Raw genomic sequence first — 19,207 nt, forward strand, 5'->3', positions numbered from 1 at the left:
CTGTGTATGAATGCAGACCGGTCTGGCTCGGTCCAGCTGTTTACAGTCGGGGGGGGATTCAAACTGTGGCACCAACTAAACTCACGCTGCCTTCTGTGGTTTCCCCCCTCAATGTGGATATAAATAATATTATGTTAATTATGGCATGTATGTTAAATAAAAAACGGTTTTAAATAAAGGGAGCAGCCGGGGAGCGAGGAGTCTACATGTCTGATAAGTCACAGAGAAGTGTGGCCTAGATTTGAAGGGAAAAGGGTCCATTTTATCTGCTCTCTTATAAACAAGGCCAAGCCTGCTGTTCCCTCATCTCACCGACAATGACACCTCATGCAAGTGTTGCCGTGTTTACGGCCAAATTCATTTTTTCTCTTTCTTTGTTTGCAGCAATTGGTTTCTAAATGCAGGCTAAGTGTTTGATGTGTTTCTGTTTTCTTGTGTGTTCTCTCCAGTCGTCGGAGCTGGACGACATCCTGAACGACCTGCAGAACGCTCAGCCTCAGCTGTTCTGCGAGCCGCGGCCCGTCTCGCTGCCCAGCCCCATGGACAAACAGAACATCATCAATGACATCCTGCAGATGTCCGAGTCCAATCCCGCCGCCCAGCAGCAGCAGCAGCAGCAACACCGGGGCATCGGGGCCGGCATGGGCCCGACGAGTAAGTCTTACAGAAGACTCTACAATTCAAAGTATTAACGTGAAACCACATCAAATATTTTATTATTCCTGCCTTCTAGACTTTGCGGGTATCCGACCGGGCCAGCCGGGCCGGGGTCTGCCTGTGAGGAGCGTGTCTCTGGACATGAACGTGTCCCCCCAGCAGGCCTCCTTACAGTACCCCATAAGGGCCACGAGCCCGTACACACTCATGCAGCAGCAGCAAGGCATGGTGGGAAGTCACGGGATGATGGCTAGCCAGGCCGGCATGGTCAACGCAGGTGGGTGTGACAGCGTTTGATTTAGTTTCCTCTTTACAGTCATACTTGTATAAGATTAATAGACTTCATACACACATAAAAAAAGCCAAGCCAAACCATGCGGCGACCTTTTTCCCTCTACCTCTGTCTCACTCTGACATATCATGTCATGGCACAGTGACTCACTTCCTGTCACAGGAAGTATTCAGTCACCCACACTGGCACAGTCTTTCTGTCACAGTCTCTCCTACATATTAGCCCCCATACCACCCCCTCATATTGCAGCGTTGCATCGTGGGGGACATCCACTAAGGTCTTTGTGTGTTTTGTTCCTCTAGGACTGATGGCTCCAGGAGGTCCACGGCCAGGCATGCAGCAGCAGCAGCAGGAGGGCTGGGTGGGTTCAGCCTCTGCACCCCCACTGGGAGCGTCCGGACCCGGGCAGCAAGGTCCCATGCAGGGCAGGATGGGGCCCAACGGGGCTCCCATGAGGCCCAACAGCCAGCCAGGACCCCGACAGATGCTCCAGTCCCCGATGATGGCCAATGGTGAGAGACCATAAACACACGGGTTATGCAGATAGTCAGAAATGATGTGGTAGAGTCCATATTGAGACGATAAAGCCCCCAGCTAAGAACACAACATGTGCTCAAGCATTTAAACCTGATGACTAACACACTGAGTTATCCCACTAAAACATGGTGCAGAGGGTCAAATGAAAAGAACTCTACTCATATTGTGTTAAACGTTGCCACCTGGTGGCCAGCCATAGAACAGCACTCAAGAAATGAATGTACTATCTCTGTTATCCATCGGGTCAATTTGACCCCAGCAATTTAAACCTTCAGAAAAATGATTATAATCAAAATTGTGACCTGGGTTTATGGTTCAGGTACTTAAGGTTTCTTTGGTGAATAAATAACCCATTAAATAAAACAAACCCTACCCCTTTAATCATCCAGAATACCTTTTATGATCGGAAAATAAGCAAATCATGACGAAATCTAACATTTTAGTGAGTGTGTACAGGACATTGAAAACATATCATCATGTTAATCATAAGTTCTCCTATTTACCCCCATTAAATTAGGAAAAATCACTGAATATTAACCAAAAATATATATATCCTCCTTTTAGAGCCGTTAAACATTGAATCGGGTCAAATTGACCCCCTAGAGAACGTCAGGTTGCCTTATTGTTTTTCCAAAGTTGCAGACTTGACTGCCTCCAGTCTGTTATCCTGCTTTAATCTGTTTTCGGGTGTTTTATCTCTCCTCTTTAGCCCAACCTGATATGGATATTGGGATGGTCAGCCACCATTTCACCCAACAACAGGCTCCACCCAACCAGACAGCCCCCTGGCCAGACAGCATGATGCCCATTGACCAGACAGCTTTTGTGAACCAGACCAGGTAAGAGAGACACCTCCAGATTCCATCTTATTAAGTCGTTAGATTGAGTTTTCTCGGGTTTCTCCTGGACGAAGCCTTACTGAGTAGCTCCTCTCCCGTCTCCCAGGCAGGTGCACCCCTCGGCCCAGGATGAACTGCTGTGTAGTTCGGCCCACGGCTCCGGCGAAGGCAGTGGAGTAGACGAGGGAGCCCTGATGTCCCAACTGTACACGGCACTAAAAGACTTTGACGGCCTGGAGGAAATCGATCGGGCTCTGGGGATCCCCGCTCTGGTAGAACAGGTGAGATCACGATCATAGAGTATTTCATCGTCATCTTTTATGGCTCTACATTTATTTACCCCGTGTGTTTCTGTGGCAGAACCAGACCCTGGAGCCAGACCAGTTCCCCCAGGACCCCTCCATGATGATAGACCAAAAGCCCCCCATGTACACGCAGCAGTTCGGTCCCCCGCCGTCCCACATGGCCCAGAGGGGCTACCCCGGGGCCCCCATGCAGGAGCCCGGCTTCCACCCCATGTCCGGCCAGATGGGTCCTCGCCCGGGTTACCCCATGATGAGGATGCAGGCCCGGCCTGGTCTCAGGCCCCCTGGGGGGGTCCCCAACCAGCCCAACGCACTACGACTACAGCTCCAGCACCGGCTGCAGTCACAGCAGGTACGTCTGCATCGAGACCTGCTGGAAGTGTTCACTGGTTTACTTCTTTATTTTAGTTTTTCTGATTAACATGTGGATCAGAGTACTGAAATTATCCTTAAATTGATATTTTGGGAGCTGAAGGTCTTTAATGTCATTTGCCGGAATATAATTTCAATCTACATATTCTCACGGAGAATACTTCCTGTGTTTTTTTTGTTTCTATTTAACAATTTACAAGCTGGAAGTTTAATTTAAATTTAAAAAAAGGTACAAGAAAACGATATTTGACCAATATAGAGAGGACAACTGAGTCTGATTATTGATCAAACAAAATCAGTGTAATATTGTAGGTAATTATAGAATTGTACTGTTAATGTATTAAAGCATTCATATTTGTTTTTTTTTTATGACATGATGTAAAGTATAGTATTGTTGTTTGTATTTCTTTTTCTTTTACAGCATGTTGAATGCTTGAGATAAATAAATAAATAAAATTAAAAATAATTAATATATATTCTTATTATAATATAATATATATATATTATAAAAATAAATAAATGTTTGAGATAAATAAAATTAAAAATAATTAATATATATTATAATAATAATAATATAGTATATATTATATAATAGTATAATATTTAAAAATAAATATATGCTTGAGATGAATAAATAAATTATAGTGAGTGGTATATCTTTAAAAATGAGATATTTCATGTTTTTCTGAACCTCTTCCTTCGTCTCTCGTTCCACCAGAACCGTCAGCCAATGATGACTCAGATGAGTAGTGTGTCAAATGTGAACCTACCTCTTAGAGCCAGCGCTCCAAACCAGGTGGGTCCCGGCTGGCATCCCATAATCTGTCCGTTGTGACCGTAGGAAGTGTGTGTCTCTGTTCTTACCTGTAATTCCACCTCCCGCCTCCAGGGGACCATCAACGCTCAGATGCTGGCGCAGCGTCAGCGGGAGCTGCTGAGTAATCACCTGAGACAGCGGCAGCAGCAGCAGCAGCAGGCGCAGCAGGTCCAGCAGCAGCGGAGCATGGCCATGCGGGCCCAGGGTCTCAGCCTGCCCCCCAACATGAGTAACCCCCGGATCCCCCAGGCCAACCCCCAGCAGTTCCCCTACCCGCCCAGCTACGGTACCAGTACAGGCCTGGCCTCGCCACCTCCCCCTACCAGCCCCTTCTCCTCCCCTCTCTCCCCCAGCCTGCCTTCTCTCCCTCCCAACCCTCAGCTCCACATGCATGGCACCTCCTCCTCTTCCTCCACCTCCTCCTCCTCCTCCTCTCAGATGATGATGGGAAACACAAACATGATGGGCGGACAGTACGGGGCCGTACTCAGCCCCCAAATGCAGCACAGTGCCTTTCAGTTTCCCAACTCAGGTACTGCTCCCACACCCCCCAGCCCTACGCACACTTCACCCTACAACCTGTGTGTGTGTGTGTGTCTGTGTGTACGTGTCTGTGTGTGTGTGTGTCAGCCATTGTGTCTTAATCACACAGCATCACATGCTTTTTAGTGGCGGCGATCATCTGAGTTATAATGTCGATGGCTGCCTATTTTTATGACAAGAAGTGGGATCGTCTGCTTGTTTTCTGTGCTCTGTCCAAAATGGTGTCCTGGCTATACACCCGTCCTCCACCAGATGGCGCCTTGAGCACATGTACTACAGTTTAACTGAGGATTCGGACTCTGTTTGTGAGCAGGCAGAGCAATAGTCAAGTCTGCACCTGTCCATAATCTGCTGATTAATGATGTTAATCTGATTCCTGTGGGTTCGTACAGAACGTTAACTACTTAGACGTTACTTCTCACTTTCCCTTTGCTCCTAAACCGTCTCCTCGTTCCCTTTCCTCCTAGTCCCTTGCCTTGCCCACTGCTTACATGCATGTAGGAAAGATGAAATGCCTGTCAGTCTAACCCTCACCCCCGTGGTCGTTCAGTCGCTCCCATCTTTGTGTGGCATGATGACGTGGGAACGCCGCTTCGTAGTCGAGGCTGGAGTCTCCTGCAGGTGGAAGTCTGCTTGACGTGTCTCGATTGCGTCCACCGCAGGTATGAGCCAACAGGCGGACGGAGGCTTCGGAGGGCCCGGCACGCCGCAGAGCCCGCTGCTCTCTCCACGCATGGCCCACGCCCAGTCACCCATGATGCAGCAGGGCCAAGGGAGCGCCGCGTTCCAGGGCTCCCCCGACATGAACGGCTGGCCGCAGGGCAACATGGCAGGCAACAGGTAGATACATGAACCCTCAGATCCTAATTAGACTCAGATTGTCATAATCAGATATGTATAAAAACCCCTTTAAAGAAGAAGACTCTCTAGAAACTTGCTGAAGAATCATGTTTTTTTTATTTTTCTTTAGCATCCAAATAATTCATCAAACTATCATACTTCTAGTTTACATCCACAAAGTGCAGGTGGTTGAAATAAAATTTTATTTGAATACAAAACACAATATTTACATGACATAAAATACATCATAAAATAAAAAATAAATCATTTATTGGAGGAGGGACAGGAGGAAGCTCAGCTCATCATGTCCTGCCCCTTCTTTACATCTTTTTATCACATTTAATTTACATATAGCTCATAAATCAGTGTGAAATAATCATTATCCAAGTCATAATATGAGATATTTATATCCAAACAATAACAAAATAAAAAACAGAACCATGTTTGGGGGGGAAATGGAATTGTTATTTAGCATATCTGTTAATTTCAGTCAAAATTGCTTTGAAACCTCAAACTCTGAATAATGGTTCAAATAGAAACCAACATCTCTGTCCCTTCGAGCTCCTAAAGCAAAGATTAAATGTTAAAATGATAAAATGTCGTCTCCTTCTTCCTCCCCAGCATGTTCTCACAGCAGCAGGCGTCGCCACAGTTCACCCAGCAGAGCAACAGCAACATGTACAACGGCAACGCCATGAACCTCAACAACGTCTCCATGGCCGGCAACATGGCAACCAGCAGCATGGGCCAGATGGCCGGGCAGATGAGCGTCACGTCCATGGCCTCGGGGCCCTCACCCGGCTTGCCCTCCTTGGGGCAAGAACAGGTAACAACCCCGAGGGGGAAACACCTGAAAATGTCTTTTACAGACCAAACCAGAGGCTCTGGGGTGACGTCCTCGTCTAGGAAGGTTGTAGGAATCAGACACTTGTAAAGTTTGAACCCTGAGAGGTCTAACAAAGTGCCCCCCCTTCCCTTTTATAAAGTTTTACACAGCAACCAGGGGACCAAGAAAAGACTAACAGGTCCATCTTTCTCCGCTCCCTGATGCCTACGTACGTGTCCGTCTCATCATAAGACCCCCTAAGTGTTTGGGCACACACACACTTATTGAACAGCCGTGCTGATGAATAATTGACTCGGTAGTTTACGTAACTCCTCCAGCCCAGTTCTGATACTTCACTTGAACTTGGAGGACAGTGATGTAATTAGCAAGTGGGCACTTTAGAGCCATTTAGACGGTATAGACTGTATAGAATACAGAGTTACTGTGTGATGTCCAGGAGATGGCCTGAGCCGACTCCTTATGGCACCAAACTGTCAGACCGAGTTGAGGCCTTCGCACACGTCTGGGTTTTTTAAATGCTTTGAGAAAACTGGCTTCCAGCAGCGAGGGAGCTGGGCTACTAAACCGGATCGGTTCTAGCTGGACTTCAGGATGTCGGTGGTCCAGTTTGCAGCACTACTGAAAGCACCTTGTTGTGTATTTACACCATTAGGGTCATTTTAATATTTGCTATATCTGTATCAGGTTGTATATGATGTTTTTATGGGTGAAGTGCCCAAGACAATTCCCCACTTGTGGGACAATAAAGTTAATCTTATCTAAAACCATCAATTTCCGTGATCCAGCGCCGCGATACGATCCCAAACTGCTGGAGATCTCTCCACAATCATCATCATCATCTTTATAGTCTACAACAAGCTTGGCTGTTAATATTCTGGATTGTTTGGAGCTCTACGGAGGCTCTGAGCGGCCAAATAACTCCCTAAGCACTTTTTGATGGATGTGGGAAAAAATGCAGAAAATTAGAAAATCCAACCTGTTGCGAAAACGTTTTTAACAGACAAAAAGTTCGGATTTGGTTTGCAAACATCGTGGTCGTACGTATTTTTTAACGTGCAACGATTTCTGGATAAAAACCCAAACTCCTTGTGCAAAAGCCTTAAGAGCTGCAGGTTCAGAAATATTCCGTCACTCGATCAAAATGAGGGTAAAAGTAGAAATCAGCGTGTTTTCCTGGTGAGTATTTGACGGCGTTAACCCTCTCGCCTCGCTGGTATATTGTTAGCTCGGCTACGTGAGGTGCTCTGCTGTTTCTCCGTGATGCTTTTAAGCCCAATAAAGGCCCATGAATATTTAACCAAGGTGCCGCTGTTTGATTGTCTGCACTTCAGACTAGTTCTAACGTACCAGTATATCTGTCACTTGATTTATCCCCCGTCCACGATCATAGGAATATATTGGCACTCAGATTATTTAAATTATTTACCGTTGGGCCATTAGTCTTTGCATGATTTGCAGACTTGTGTTAAAGCTCCGCGGCGTCTTCCAGGATGGTTTCTAATTGTTTTTTTTGATTTACAAGTCCGAGTGTGACCTAATGTGTTGTTTTTCTCTCTGCAGAAATACTGTTGACCCTCATGGAGTTGTTAACCTGAACCTCAGTGATCAGCTGGAGCAAGGAGCGCGTCGGCCCTTTAAAGAAAATTGTACAAACATGTAACCAACCCTCCCTCCCCCTCCCTTTTTTTGAACCAGCCGGGCCGTGCCCTGACCCCTCCGCTAGTCTCCCCAGCCCGAGTGTGGCCGTCTGGAGGAGCCTGCCCCCCCCCAAAGAAGAGGGAGAGTGAGGAGGGCTGGGGAAGGAATGGTGGATCTGTCCGACATGCCTAACCCTCCTGGAGGAGAGCCTTTGTGATGATGAGCCTCCTTTTCCAGCTGCATTCACCGTAGTGTGACTTACTGTAGACCTCCTGGTGGTGGGGGGGGCGCTGACCTAAAGGGGGGGCAGTTCTGATGAATGTATTCCTCTCAGTGGACAGCGGCCATTTACAATCTCATCTCAAGAAATGACGTACACTGATTTATTTTGTCTTTCTTCTTCTCACACGTTTTTGTGACATTTTTTTTTCCACATAGTTCCCAAAAATGGCAGCAAAGACTCCCACGTTATGTTCCCACTCACGGACGGAGCTCAAACACTTAGCCGGTTTTGCCTTTTTTTGCTGTTTATTTTATTATTATTTTTAGTTGTTGTTGTTGTTGTTGTTTCTTTTCTTGTTGTGAGAATTTAAGATGTAGAATGAAGAGATGGTTTTTGAGGAGAAAACCGATCTTGAAAAACACTGCAGAAGAATGGTTTGAGTGGTGATTTGTATGATTAGACTAATTTAGTCAAGAGGTTTATATAGTGTATTAAATTAAGTTTTATTTTTCTGTATAGATTCATTTTAATTATTGTAGATGATTCTTTATCCTAGTAGCAACGAGAAAAAAAAAGATTTCTAAGAAAGTGTGAAAGAGGCACTTTTGTTTTTCTTTTTTTTTTATAATTTTAACAGTAATGGTTGTATTCTTTCTGAGAAGATTCTTCTATGAATCTGAATAATGGATTATACTTTTTGGTCCTTTAGTTTCAGAAGAAGATGTCAAAAATCATATATGGTTTAAAAATGAATTACAGAGATTGTACATACCAATAAGTAAAACGTTTTTCTTTTCCTATTTATTTTATTCTTTAATGGTTCGGTTCCCCGTCGGGTCACAGCTGCCTGAAGCAGAATGGCCCTTTTTTTTGTTTGTTTGTTTGTTTTTGGGAACCTTCGTTTTCTGATCTGGTACGATGCAGACGGGTGGGGTGGGGGGGGGGGGGGGGGGGGGTGCTGTGTATACAGTGTACAGATTATCGCTTGCTTCTCTGCCTTTAGCATAGAACACCACAAAAAAGGAAGAAAAACCCACAAATTCAACACAGCCATACGATAACTCAACAAAAAAAACTAAAAAAATAACAGAAGTGTGCTTTCTATGTTGTCTGGAGAGAAATGCTTCATCCAAGCTGCTAGGTGCAAACTGGTCTGGTGTGATGTAAAACAAGCAATAACCATTACTTGAGAATCTCTTGGGGTTTTTTTTTATTTTATTTTTGTTTGTTTTTTTTGTAATTTTTGTACAGTTTCCTGAATAAAAAGGACACACTTTGCTCCACGTTTGGATGCAGTATTAAACACCGTTTTTTATTGCAGTTTGTACCAAGAAAGGCTACACCGACACACACACACACATAGCGTTCCTATTTGGATTATGCAGCGTTGGCTGAGGCCTGGAGAGGGAAGTAGTTTGTGATCCCCTTGTTGACACGCGCCCTCTTCGGCCTTCCAGCCGCTCTACTATCGCAGAGGTCAGAGTTCAGACTGCACGGTTCACAGGCCGGCTCTGACAGACACTTAGCCATATTTTATGACCTCAGGCAGTTAGTTCACCTATAAAGTGTTCGGCGATGACATGCCGTTCTTGTTCGGTTCCACCTTCACAAGATCAGCAAGTCATCTTCTCTAACCTCAAAAGTTCATTTTTCCTCAACAACAGAAAAAAAAAAAACTTTTTATAACTATTTAAACCCAGGACAGACTTGGAGCAAGCCAAATAATCCTCACCTTTCAATTGGATTTCTGAATTCTAGCAGCTTTTTCTTTTCTTTTTTTAACCAGAAAATTTAAAAAAATCCACGACGATGTCACTTACAGGGTCCCGATGTAGACGAGAACAGGAGTCATTCTGAATGTATTTGTCGTTTAAAGGCCTACGGGTGTGACGGTGGCGTTTATCTCAACATGTGGACATGGTGTCGTCTCAGCGTTTTGCCACGTCGTCGCTTTTTCCCTTTTTTTTTTGTTTGCTTCTCTTGTAAAATGAAATTTGAAGCTGTGAGTCGACTCCAGGACTTAAAAAAAATGAAATAATCTGCATTAATGTGTCTGGTTGTCATCCTGCTGTCGACTTGCTGTGGGCCTAAATATACGGGAGGTTTTTATTTTGATGAATGCTGTTTTGATTGTATCATACAGTCGTTTTGAGCCATTTTAATGATTCTCAGCCCTCTGCAAAATGTCCAAAGATTGTCAAGATTTTGAAAACGATTTAAAGCCATGTGGTAGCAATGCATTTTATTTGATATTTTTTAAGCCTTTATAATGACAGGTGCAAATAAATGATTTGTTTTGCCCCTTTAAAAAAAATATCCAGGCTTTTGACCCACTAAACTTTAAAGAAAACTGTCTTTTTTTTCTCTCTTTAACTTGAAGAACTTTAAAAATGCCCTTTTTGTATTGTCTGCCAATTTCTTAGAGCTAAGATGCAACCTTGAAATGCTAAAAACCCGAGCATAATGCCTTAGATTTACGTCCGTTCTCGTTCTTGTACATTACACCGCTGTCTGTATAAATTTGTATAATGACTTGTGTACAATATTGAATGGGTGCGTCATCGTCAGTCGCTGGAGACTCACAGTTGAACTGTCCCATCATGCTCTCTGCCCCCCCCTCCCCATCCTCACTGTTTGTATGGAAAAGATGATGCATAGGGATATTGAAGCAATATGTAATATACTATATGGACTTTCTGAAGAAAGCTTACTGTTGTGCCCCCCGGATATTTTTTTTTCTGCATTGTTCACAGGAATCACTGTATACCTGCATCCACCTTTGTATCCCCCAGTGTGTGTGTGTGTGTGTGTGTGAGTGTGTGAGTGTGTGTGTGTGAGCGTGTGTGTGTGTGTGTGTGTGCGTGAGCGTTTTATGCAAAATTAGATATACAAGAGAAGTTAAAACCACAGTTATGCAAGTTGTGAACTAATATGGCTTCGCTGATGCTATTTGCCTTGTAAATAAAGAATTCTGTTATTGCAGTATTTAATGGGGTGACTCTTATTTTCTTATTTCATGTGGAAAAGAAACAGAATTAAGCCCTCCGTGTGTATGTTTTTATTTTAAATGTAAAGCTAAAATGAAATACAATGAATATTTAAGTTAATACAATGTAAAATATGTTTATTTAAATGCCTAAATATGGATTAAGCTCCCCTACTTAAGATTTGTGATTAAAATAGATATAAATTCATGAAAAATGTTGTTTATTTGATGTTTGACGAGCACCAACAACCTGTGAGGCTACGACCCTACAGGTGATCCTTCATTATACATGTGATGAGCACGTGACCCTTGACCTCTAAACTTTACCAAAGTATGGATGGAGATGTGATTCAGGTTTGCTCATTTTCCTGCTGGAGAGAGAGAGAGGGGGTAGAGAGAGGTAGAGAGAGGTGAAGCTGGACCATTCTTCTCTAATTCACCACATCCAAGTCACAACAACGCATCTCTACTCCACTGTGTGTGTGTGTGTGTGTGTGTGTGTGTGTGTGTGTGTGTGTGTGTGTGTGTGTGTGTGTGTGTGTGTTAACGGGGCGGGTTGTCCCGGAGAGTCCACGTATTCCTGCGGGACATTGAGATGCATGAGGTCGAGCTGATTCCTGCAGCCAATAGGGACGAAGGTGCTGAGGAGCATCTCAGACCGGACCAGAGTGGAGGTGCCCTCAGATGACCAACCACTCACTCACTCACACACATAACAGGCAGGCAGACGGGGAGGTTCGTGTCTCTGGAGTTCTGACCTGCTGCTGCTGCGCGACTCGGACTTTTTCTCCTTTAATTCGTTCGGTTCGAGACCCGGCCGGCTGTTAGACGTGGAGCCTGGACATGACGTCTCCAGTTTGTTGAACAAGGTGAGTTTATTGTTCCAGATTTACATGCACATTTATTTTGGAGATAATCTTTTGATGATTTTCCTTTTAAAATATGTTTTTTTTTTCATATTTGAAATGATGCAACTCGTTCAGTTAAATCCCAGTGGAAGTCTTTATTGGGATTAGAGCACATATCGCCTCCCCTCGCGTTTCTCTTCCCCTTCTCGTTGTCGGTAATTGTAAAGTCCATAAAAAGCTTCATTAATGTTGACCTCTGCTCCGGCAGACCGCCTTGAATTGGTGTCATGACCCTGATTTGTCTCTCTATTTACCGGCTTGCTGGTTAACGCTTCCTAAAAAAAAAGACATCTTATTCCAGCCGGTCGTTTAAAAACCTCTCAGCTGGAAATCCTGCTAAATCAGCTCTGCGGTGTTTTTACTTCTTATGCGATATTCTTGTTAAATCTGCAGGAAAATACATTTTAATTTAAACACTCTGGATGTGTTTTTTATAGAAGATTCACTAAATTAAATGTCGTCATTGCTGATCTGAGTTCAGTTGGATTATTGAATAAAATGCAAATTTAACAAAATCCATTCAGCTTGTGGTCAGCCTCACTTCCTTTTTAAAATGTCTTACATTAAACTTTAATACCTCCCCTCCCTCCCCCCTTGTCTCCCCCACAGGAGGACACTCATCTCCGTTTGGACATGTCGGTGTCCCTGTCCAGCATCCCCGTGAAGACCTGCTACCAGGCCGGCATGCTGAAGGCCAGTCCCGCTCGGGGTTTCTACCCGGCCCCTCTCCCGCACCAGCCCCACTACGTGGACTTCCTCCCGCGCACCCACGGCCTCATGCACCCGCTCAAGTCCCTGGGTCGCCTGGTGTCGGACTCCCTGCCGCTCCACCTGCACGGCGGCGCGCCCCCGTTCCAGCAGCACGCCTCCGTCCACATGCTGAGCCCCTACCTGGGCCACATGCTGCCCGGACACCCGCTGTACGCCAAGCCGGAGGAGCTGGCCGCCGTGGTGACGGAGCACGCCGCCGGCCCGCTGTCCTCGGACTTCAGCAGCCCGTCCAGTGAGCGCTCCTCCTCCTCCTCCTGCTGCGCCTCCTCCTCGCCGCCCAAAGACGCTCCGTTCCGGCTGCAGAGCGCGGAGCCGTCGCCGGAGAAAACGCGGCTGTCGTACAACTTCAGCGAGGACGACTTGTTCATGGTGCTCTACGGTTACTCCGGCAACCAGGAGAGCAGCGCGGGACACGCCATATCCGGTCTGGCCCTGCCCGAGAAGTCAGGTGAGACTTCTGCTCATTATGGGATGTTTATGGAAATATAGAAATAGGTCTATTTTGGCTTTGATTTAACTAGAAAAGTCCAGAAATAAGTGGATATATTTCTCATACTAATTTACCTTATAATACTTTTTTTAACAGTAATATTCAGTTAGAAATCTCTGCTCAAAGTCCCCCAGAAGTTTAATAAAGAAGCCTTTTTATTTGATCCTCATGTGTTGTTGTTTCCAGTTTCCTCGTCTCACGTTCTCCCGCTGGACAAAGACACGCTCGACCTTCCAGAAGGTGAGACTTTCTTCTCATACATCCCCGTTAATTCACCTTTATCTGCGCTGCTGGAGGCTTACATTGAGATCTGGTCCTGCAGGGTTAACCGTGGTGCGGGCGGCCTGGGGAAACGTGTCCCACTGCGGGGTCTTCACCGAGCAGAGCAGCGTCCCTAAAGGGACGCGCTTCGGACCCTTCCAGGGCAAGCTGGTCAACACCAGCGAGATTAAAACCTATGACGACAACACTCTCATGTGGGAGGTAATGTGCAGTTCCCTTTAAAAGTTCTGATCCGGGTCCGGTCTAGTCTTGGGGGTGAGTCTCATGGTGTCTTCCCCCCCTCCAGGTGTTTGAAAACGGCCGGTTGAGTCACTTCGTCGACGGCCGCGGAGGCTCCGGGAACTGGATGTCTCTGGTGAAGTGCGCGCGTTTCCCGGAGGAGCAGAACCTGATCGCGGTGCAGACCCAGGGTCAGATCTTCTACGAGGCCTGCAAAGAGATCCGGTCCGGGCAGGAGCTGCTGGTGTGGTACGGAGACTGCTACATGCAGTTCCTCGGCATCCCCCTGACCCTGAAGGACCCCAGAGAGGACGGAGACCCGGTTCCTCCCATTGAAGGTTAGAATCTAGACCTTCGGTTTGATCCACCAGCGTTCCTAGTAGAACCCAAACCAATACTGTGTCGTTGTTCCCAGATTCCGGTGAGGGGTTCAAGTGCGACCGGTGCGGGAAGGTGTTCGCCTACAAGTACTACAGAGACAAGCACCTGAAGTACACGCGCTGCGTGGACCAGGGGGACCGGAAGTTCCCCTGCCACCTCTGCACCAGGTCTTTCGAGAAGAGGGACCGATTGAGGATCCACATTCTGCACGTGCACGAAAAACACCGGCCTCACAAGGTACCGGAAACGGCTGGCAGTAGAAATCATATGAGCTAAAGTTGGCGTGGTGCTGAAAGGACAGCTCCCCGCTGCGTGACGTCAGCAGCTTAGAAAGCACATTAGTGTCCTTTTTAAGAAGAAACGACGATAAAAGCATTCAATTATTATACATATTGTTATTTTTATCTTTCTAAAGAACACAGAACATGTGGATGAACTCTTCCTTTAAACTATGTTTTAATTAATTAAGTTCTTCCAAAATAAAACACCAATCTAAATGACTATATATACTGTATATATATATATATATATATATATATATATATATATATATATATACACATATATAACTATATAATGTGTTGTGTTTGGTCCGCAGTGTTCAGTGTGTGGGAAGAGTTTCTCTCAGTCCTCCAGTCTCAACAAACACATGCGCGTGCACTCTGGAGAACGGCCGTACAAGTGTGTGTACTGCAATAAGGTAAGGAGGCTTTCTGCATTATTATATATATATATATATATATATATATATATATATATATATATATATATATATATATAATGTGAAGTTTGAGAATATGGAATAAAAGTCGGAATATATGGAATGAAATCTCGAGAAAATGTAGTGAAAATGGAATATATGGACGAAACCTTCTCAATATATCAAGAAAACTTGATAATATGGAATTAAATCTTGAATATATATATATCATTACATTTGAATGAGTAGGCATAATTAAGTAGGCCTATGAGTTATCTTATTTTGTGACAACCTAAATTAAACTAGACTAAAATCTGCAAATATCGAGTAAAAATGTAATTTAAATATTGAATTTCAGAACGAATCCAACGGATGGAAGTATTTAAGGCTTTTATGTTCGATGCTTATAATACATTATATATTTTAAGTCCCCCCTCTGGTCTGGGCCTGCAGGATCTTCTTTGTGGCTTCCTCGTTTCACGGTGCGTTTTGGCACGAGCCCCTCATTATTGTGTGTCGCGCGCTGACACTTACATGCTAATTATCGCCAGATGTACACCCACTCCCCTTTGTCTCCTGAGGTTCTACTTTTAATTTACGGCCCGGGATGAGCAGAAGTTTGTTCCTTTTATTGTCCTTTTCTTCTCGGAGGGTTTTGTTGAGCTCTAATCCTCTTCTCTCCTCATCTGGACGGTTTATCTGTTTCCTGAGAGACACGACGCGTTTCACGGCTTTCACTAAAAAACAACACATGCGGAGAAGAAAACTGGAATTAAATAGTGTGACTTTTAACTTTTAATTAATGTTATACGGTAAAAATCCATTTGATAGATGAAAGTCGGTTTAATTGGTTTAAATTGCTTGTAATGATCTAAAAGTTGCATCTCTTGTGCAAATAAATATTTGTTACTGTACTTATGTTGAGGTATTTATACTCTAGTTGAGTATTTATGTTCCTGGCAACTGTTTTACATTTTAAAACAAATATCTGTTCTTCAACTCCCCACATGTTCAACAGGCTTGTTACTTTAATTTTAATACATTTGAGGGGAATTCTTTATTATGTTATTTCTTATTAATAATCGAGATTCAGTCAGTTAGTCTTGCAAAAATAAATAAAAAAACAGACAGTAAAAATTAGATACTTTTCTTTATAATTTGAGTACATTTCTGAGCCTGTACTTTTTCACTTTTACTTGAGTAAAGACGTTGAATTCTACTTTTACCGGAGTATTTTTGAAGTATGTGTACTTCTACTTGAGTATAGAGAATGTCTGTTGTACTGACACCTCTGGTTAAAACCCTATTTCCTTTCATCCTGACGTCATTATTGTTGTCCAAATTAAAATGAATAAAAGCAAACATCTCTCTCTATATGTTTTTCTCGTCCAGGCCTTCACCGCCTCCAGCATCCTGCGCACACACATCCGCCAGCACTCCGGAGAGCGGCCCTTCAAGTGCAAGCACTGCGGGAAGGCCTTCGCCTCTCACGCCGCCCACGACAGCCACGTCCGGCGGACCCACGCCCGGGACAAGCCGCTCCCCTGCGGCCTGTGCGGGGCGACGTTTCCGGAGGAGAAGGACTTAAAAAACCACATGGCGAGTCACAAAGGTAAGACTTTATTTTGGATTTATATATACCGGTATATATATATATATATATATATATTATAAAATAATAATAAAATAATATTATAAAATAAATATGATTATTTATTAAATATTATTAGGCAGCCTCTGTTTATATCATATTTTGTGGATATAGGCCTAACAAATAAATCAATAAATATTATAAAATAATAACTAAATAAAACCAAAAATAAATAAAATAATATAAAATAAAATAAATATTATTATGTATTAAATATTATTAGGCAGCCTCTGTTCATATTTTGTGGATATAATTCGTAAAAGTTGGTCATTTTTGATCGTATACAAATAATGCAATGTATTTAAAGAATCGAATTTAAATATATTTTACTTTTTATGGATGAATAATATTCAGGCTATAAAGAGAAATGTTGCATTGCTTTTTTTAATGTATTGAGGTATTTCCCCTGCAGACAGGCACATCCTCGACGGCACGGTCCTCCCGTCCCCTCCGGGTCCGGGTCTACAGGAGGACTCACTGAAGGCCAACCCGAAAACACAGAAGAACCCCGGACAGAACCCCCGGTACACCGGGTTACCGGGTCTAAATCCAGAATACCGACCCTGGAACTGATCCGGAACAATCCGCTTGTGTGTAAACCGTTTAATTTTATAGAAACAGGAACATCGTGGCAATACCCTGAGAGGGAAATAACCTTTTTCTTTTTGTAAATGCTGCTTCAGTAAATCGTGTTCTATAAAAGGCTTATTTAAATATGTTCATCATAATTTAAAATTGTCTAAATCTATTTATAATATGTTAAAATATGTTGTCTGTTGTTTTGTGGCTTTTTCACTCTGTATTGTAATTGTGAATGTAACCAATAAATAATAACAACTATTATTATTATTATTATTATTGTTATTATTGTTATTATTATTGCCTCGACAAAACGCTTGAAAAGCATTTGATTTATTTGTGTATCCAATAAATGTTAAACCCTCTCTTAATTTATACTGATAACATGTTTTTTACTGTGATGTCATGCAGATCAATCACATGTCTGTTGTTGTTTGTCCGCTTTAAATAATAAAAAATGACAGCATGGAAACAAGATTGTTGGTTTTGATTTATGTTTGAATTGAACTTTGATTGAAATCTCAGAAAAACTAAATCACAGCACAAACTTTTTTTAATTACATGATATGTGCACGTGCAGTTTTATCAGAAATGTATTTATTTTTTTATTGTTAAATTAATCCGTGGAGTCTAATTGCTTCACATTTCTGCAGACATTTGCGTGTGTGTGTGTGTGTGTGTGTGTGTGTGTGTGTGTGTGTGTGTGTGTGTGTGTGTGTGTGTGTGTGTGTGTGTGTGTGTGTGTGTGTGTGTGTGTGTGTGTGTGTGTGTGTGTCCAGTGATGGATTGGTAGACTTGTGAGGCTCACCGTAAAAAGAAAAGAAAGAAAGAGAGAAAGCCCTCTGGAACCAAATGAATGACAATAGAGTCACAATAGAGTGCAGCAGTGAGGTGGTCTATTGCTGCTGCTCACAAAGCAGCTCACCGTGACTGACATCTGCCCCTCGCCCTGTCACCAACTGCCCCACAGGCGTTGTTGCCCTGAGAGAGGGAGAGAGAGGGAGAGAGAGAGAGAGAGAGAGAGAGAGAGAGAGGAAGGAAAGCATGGCATCGGTCTGATAAAAACCAGTGTCCAGTCTCTGTCTCAGTGCTCTGTTATGTGACCTTTAACCTCTGGGGTACTTCACACTAGTAGTAGTACTACATCATTACAAAGTACTGTTATACATGGAACTATAGGCTGCTCTACACATTATTATTGTATTTAATTATACGATATGTAATAGGGGGTCTCTGTAGACCAATAGGGGGTCCCTCCACCAGGTCTCTGTAAACCTATAGGGGGTCCCTCCACCGGGTCTCTGTGAACCAGGGGGTCCCTCCAACGGGTCTCTGTAAACCAATAGGGGGTCTCTGTAAACCAATAGGGGCTCCCTCCACCGGGTCTCTGTAAACCAATAGGGGGTCTCTGTAAACCAATAGGGGCTCCCTCCACCGGGTCTCTGTAAACCAGGGGGTCCCTCCAACGGGTCTCTCTAAACCAATAGGGGGTCCCTCCACCGGGTTTCTGTAAACCAGTAGGGGGTCCCTCCACCGGGTTTCTGTAGACCAGGGGAGTCCCTCCAACGGGTCTCTGTAAACCAGGGGAGTCCCTTCAACGGGTCTCTCTAAACCAATAGGGGGTCCCTCCACCGGGTTTCTGTAAACCAGTAGGGGGTCCCTCCACCGGGTTTCTCTAATCCAATAGGGGGTCCCTCCACCGGGTTTCTGTAGACCAGGGGAGTCCCTCCAACGGGTCTCTGTAAACCAGGGGAGTCCCTCCAACGGGTCTCTCTAAACCAATAGGGAGTCCCTCCACCGGGTCTCTGTAAACCAATAGGGGCTCCCTCCACCGGGTCTCTGTAGACCAGTAGGGGGTCCCTCCACCGGGTCTCTGTAAACCAATAGGGGGTCCCTCCACCGGGTTTCTGTAAACCAGTAGGGGGTCCCTCCACCGGGTCTCTGTAAACCAATAGGGGAGTCCCTCCACCGGGTTTCTGTAAACCAGTAGGGGGTCCCTCCACCGGGTTTCTGTAGACCAGGGGAGTCCCTCCAACGGGTCTCTCTAAACCAATAGGGAGTCCCTCCACCGGGTCTCTCTAATCCAATAGGGGGTCCCTCCACCGGGTCTCTGTAGACCAGTAGGGGGTCCCTCCACCGGGTCTCTGTAGACCAGTAGGGGGGATCAGACCTCTGATCTAAATCCAGAGATAAAACAGATTTTTTTCTTGCTCTCTGAGATCTGAGCCCACTAAAGTCCTCCGGCTCGGTTTATGTTCTGTAAACGGATGGACGGCAGCCTTTCTGGGGGTCGGGGGGTCGGGGGTCGGGGGTCGCCTCCTCTCTGAATG

General features: G+C 44.5%; 2 protein-coding genes across 3 annotated transcripts in view; both read left to right on the forward strand.

The window, feature by feature from the left end:
* ncoa2 (nuclear receptor coactivator 2) overlaps positions 1 to 10,895 on the forward strand; it is a 51,069-nt gene extending 40,174 nt beyond the window's left edge. Inside the window, exons 11-21 of one of the 2 annotated variants that reach the window (XM_084033839.1) lie at positions 450 to 654; positions 734 to 934; positions 1,252 to 1,461; positions 2,196 to 2,325; positions 2,432 to 2,606; positions 2,686 to 2,982; positions 3,721 to 3,798; positions 3,892 to 4,351; positions 5,025 to 5,202; positions 5,824 to 6,028; positions 7,610 to 10,895. In XM_084033839.1, coding sequence (XP_083889965.1) covers positions 450 to 654; positions 734 to 934; positions 1,252 to 1,461; positions 2,196 to 2,325; positions 2,432 to 2,606; positions 2,686 to 2,982; positions 3,721 to 3,798; positions 3,892 to 4,351; positions 5,025 to 5,202; positions 5,824 to 6,028; positions 7,610 to 7,621 — 2,151 coding nt within the window. In that variant the 3' untranslated portion in view covers positions 7,622 to 10,895. The remainder of the gene's footprint in view (positions 1 to 449; positions 655 to 733; positions 935 to 1,251; positions 1,462 to 2,195; positions 2,326 to 2,431; positions 2,607 to 2,685; positions 2,983 to 3,720; positions 3,799 to 3,891; positions 4,352 to 5,024; positions 5,203 to 5,823; positions 6,029 to 7,609) is intronic. The other variant, XM_084033840.1, reaches the window with a different exon arrangement.
* Positions 10,896 to 11,673: 778 nt separating this feature from the next.
* prdm14 (PR domain containing 14) lies at positions 11,674 to 17,234 on the forward strand. The gene is made up of 9 exons (XM_084033867.1): positions 11,674 to 11,765; positions 12,414 to 13,023; positions 13,252 to 13,305; positions 13,388 to 13,548; positions 13,634 to 13,904; positions 13,982 to 14,184; positions 14,546 to 14,647; positions 16,040 to 16,259; positions 16,711 to 17,234. The coding sequence occupies exons 2-9, from the start codon at positions 12,438 to 12,440 to the stop codon at positions 16,869 to 16,871; spliced, it is 1,758 nt and encodes a 585-aa protein (XP_083889993.1). The 5' UTR covers positions 11,674 to 11,765; positions 12,414 to 12,437; the 3' UTR covers positions 16,872 to 17,234.
* The last annotated feature ends 1,973 nt before the right edge of the window (positions 17,235 to 19,207 follow it).

This window comes from Eutrigla gurnardus (genome assembly GCF_963514095.1).
Source record: "Eutrigla gurnardus genome assembly, chromosome: 18".
In the NCBI taxonomy this organism is placed as follows: Eukaryota; Metazoa; Chordata; class Actinopteri; order Perciformes; family Triglidae; genus Eutrigla; species Eutrigla gurnardus.

Coding starts and splice junctions, on each gene's coding strand:
- prdm14 (XM_084033867.1), top strand. CDS start 12,438: ATGTCGGTGTCCCTGTCCAGCATCCCCGTGAAGACCTGCTACCAGGCC. Junction 13,549..13,633: donor ACAACACTCTCATGTGGGAG/GTAATGTGCAGT, acceptor CCCCCCCTCCAG/GTGTTTGAAAACGGCCGGTT. Junction 16,260..16,710: donor CCACATGGCGAGTCACAAAG/GTAAGACTTTAT, acceptor TTTCCCCTGCAG/ACAGGCACATCCTCGACGGC.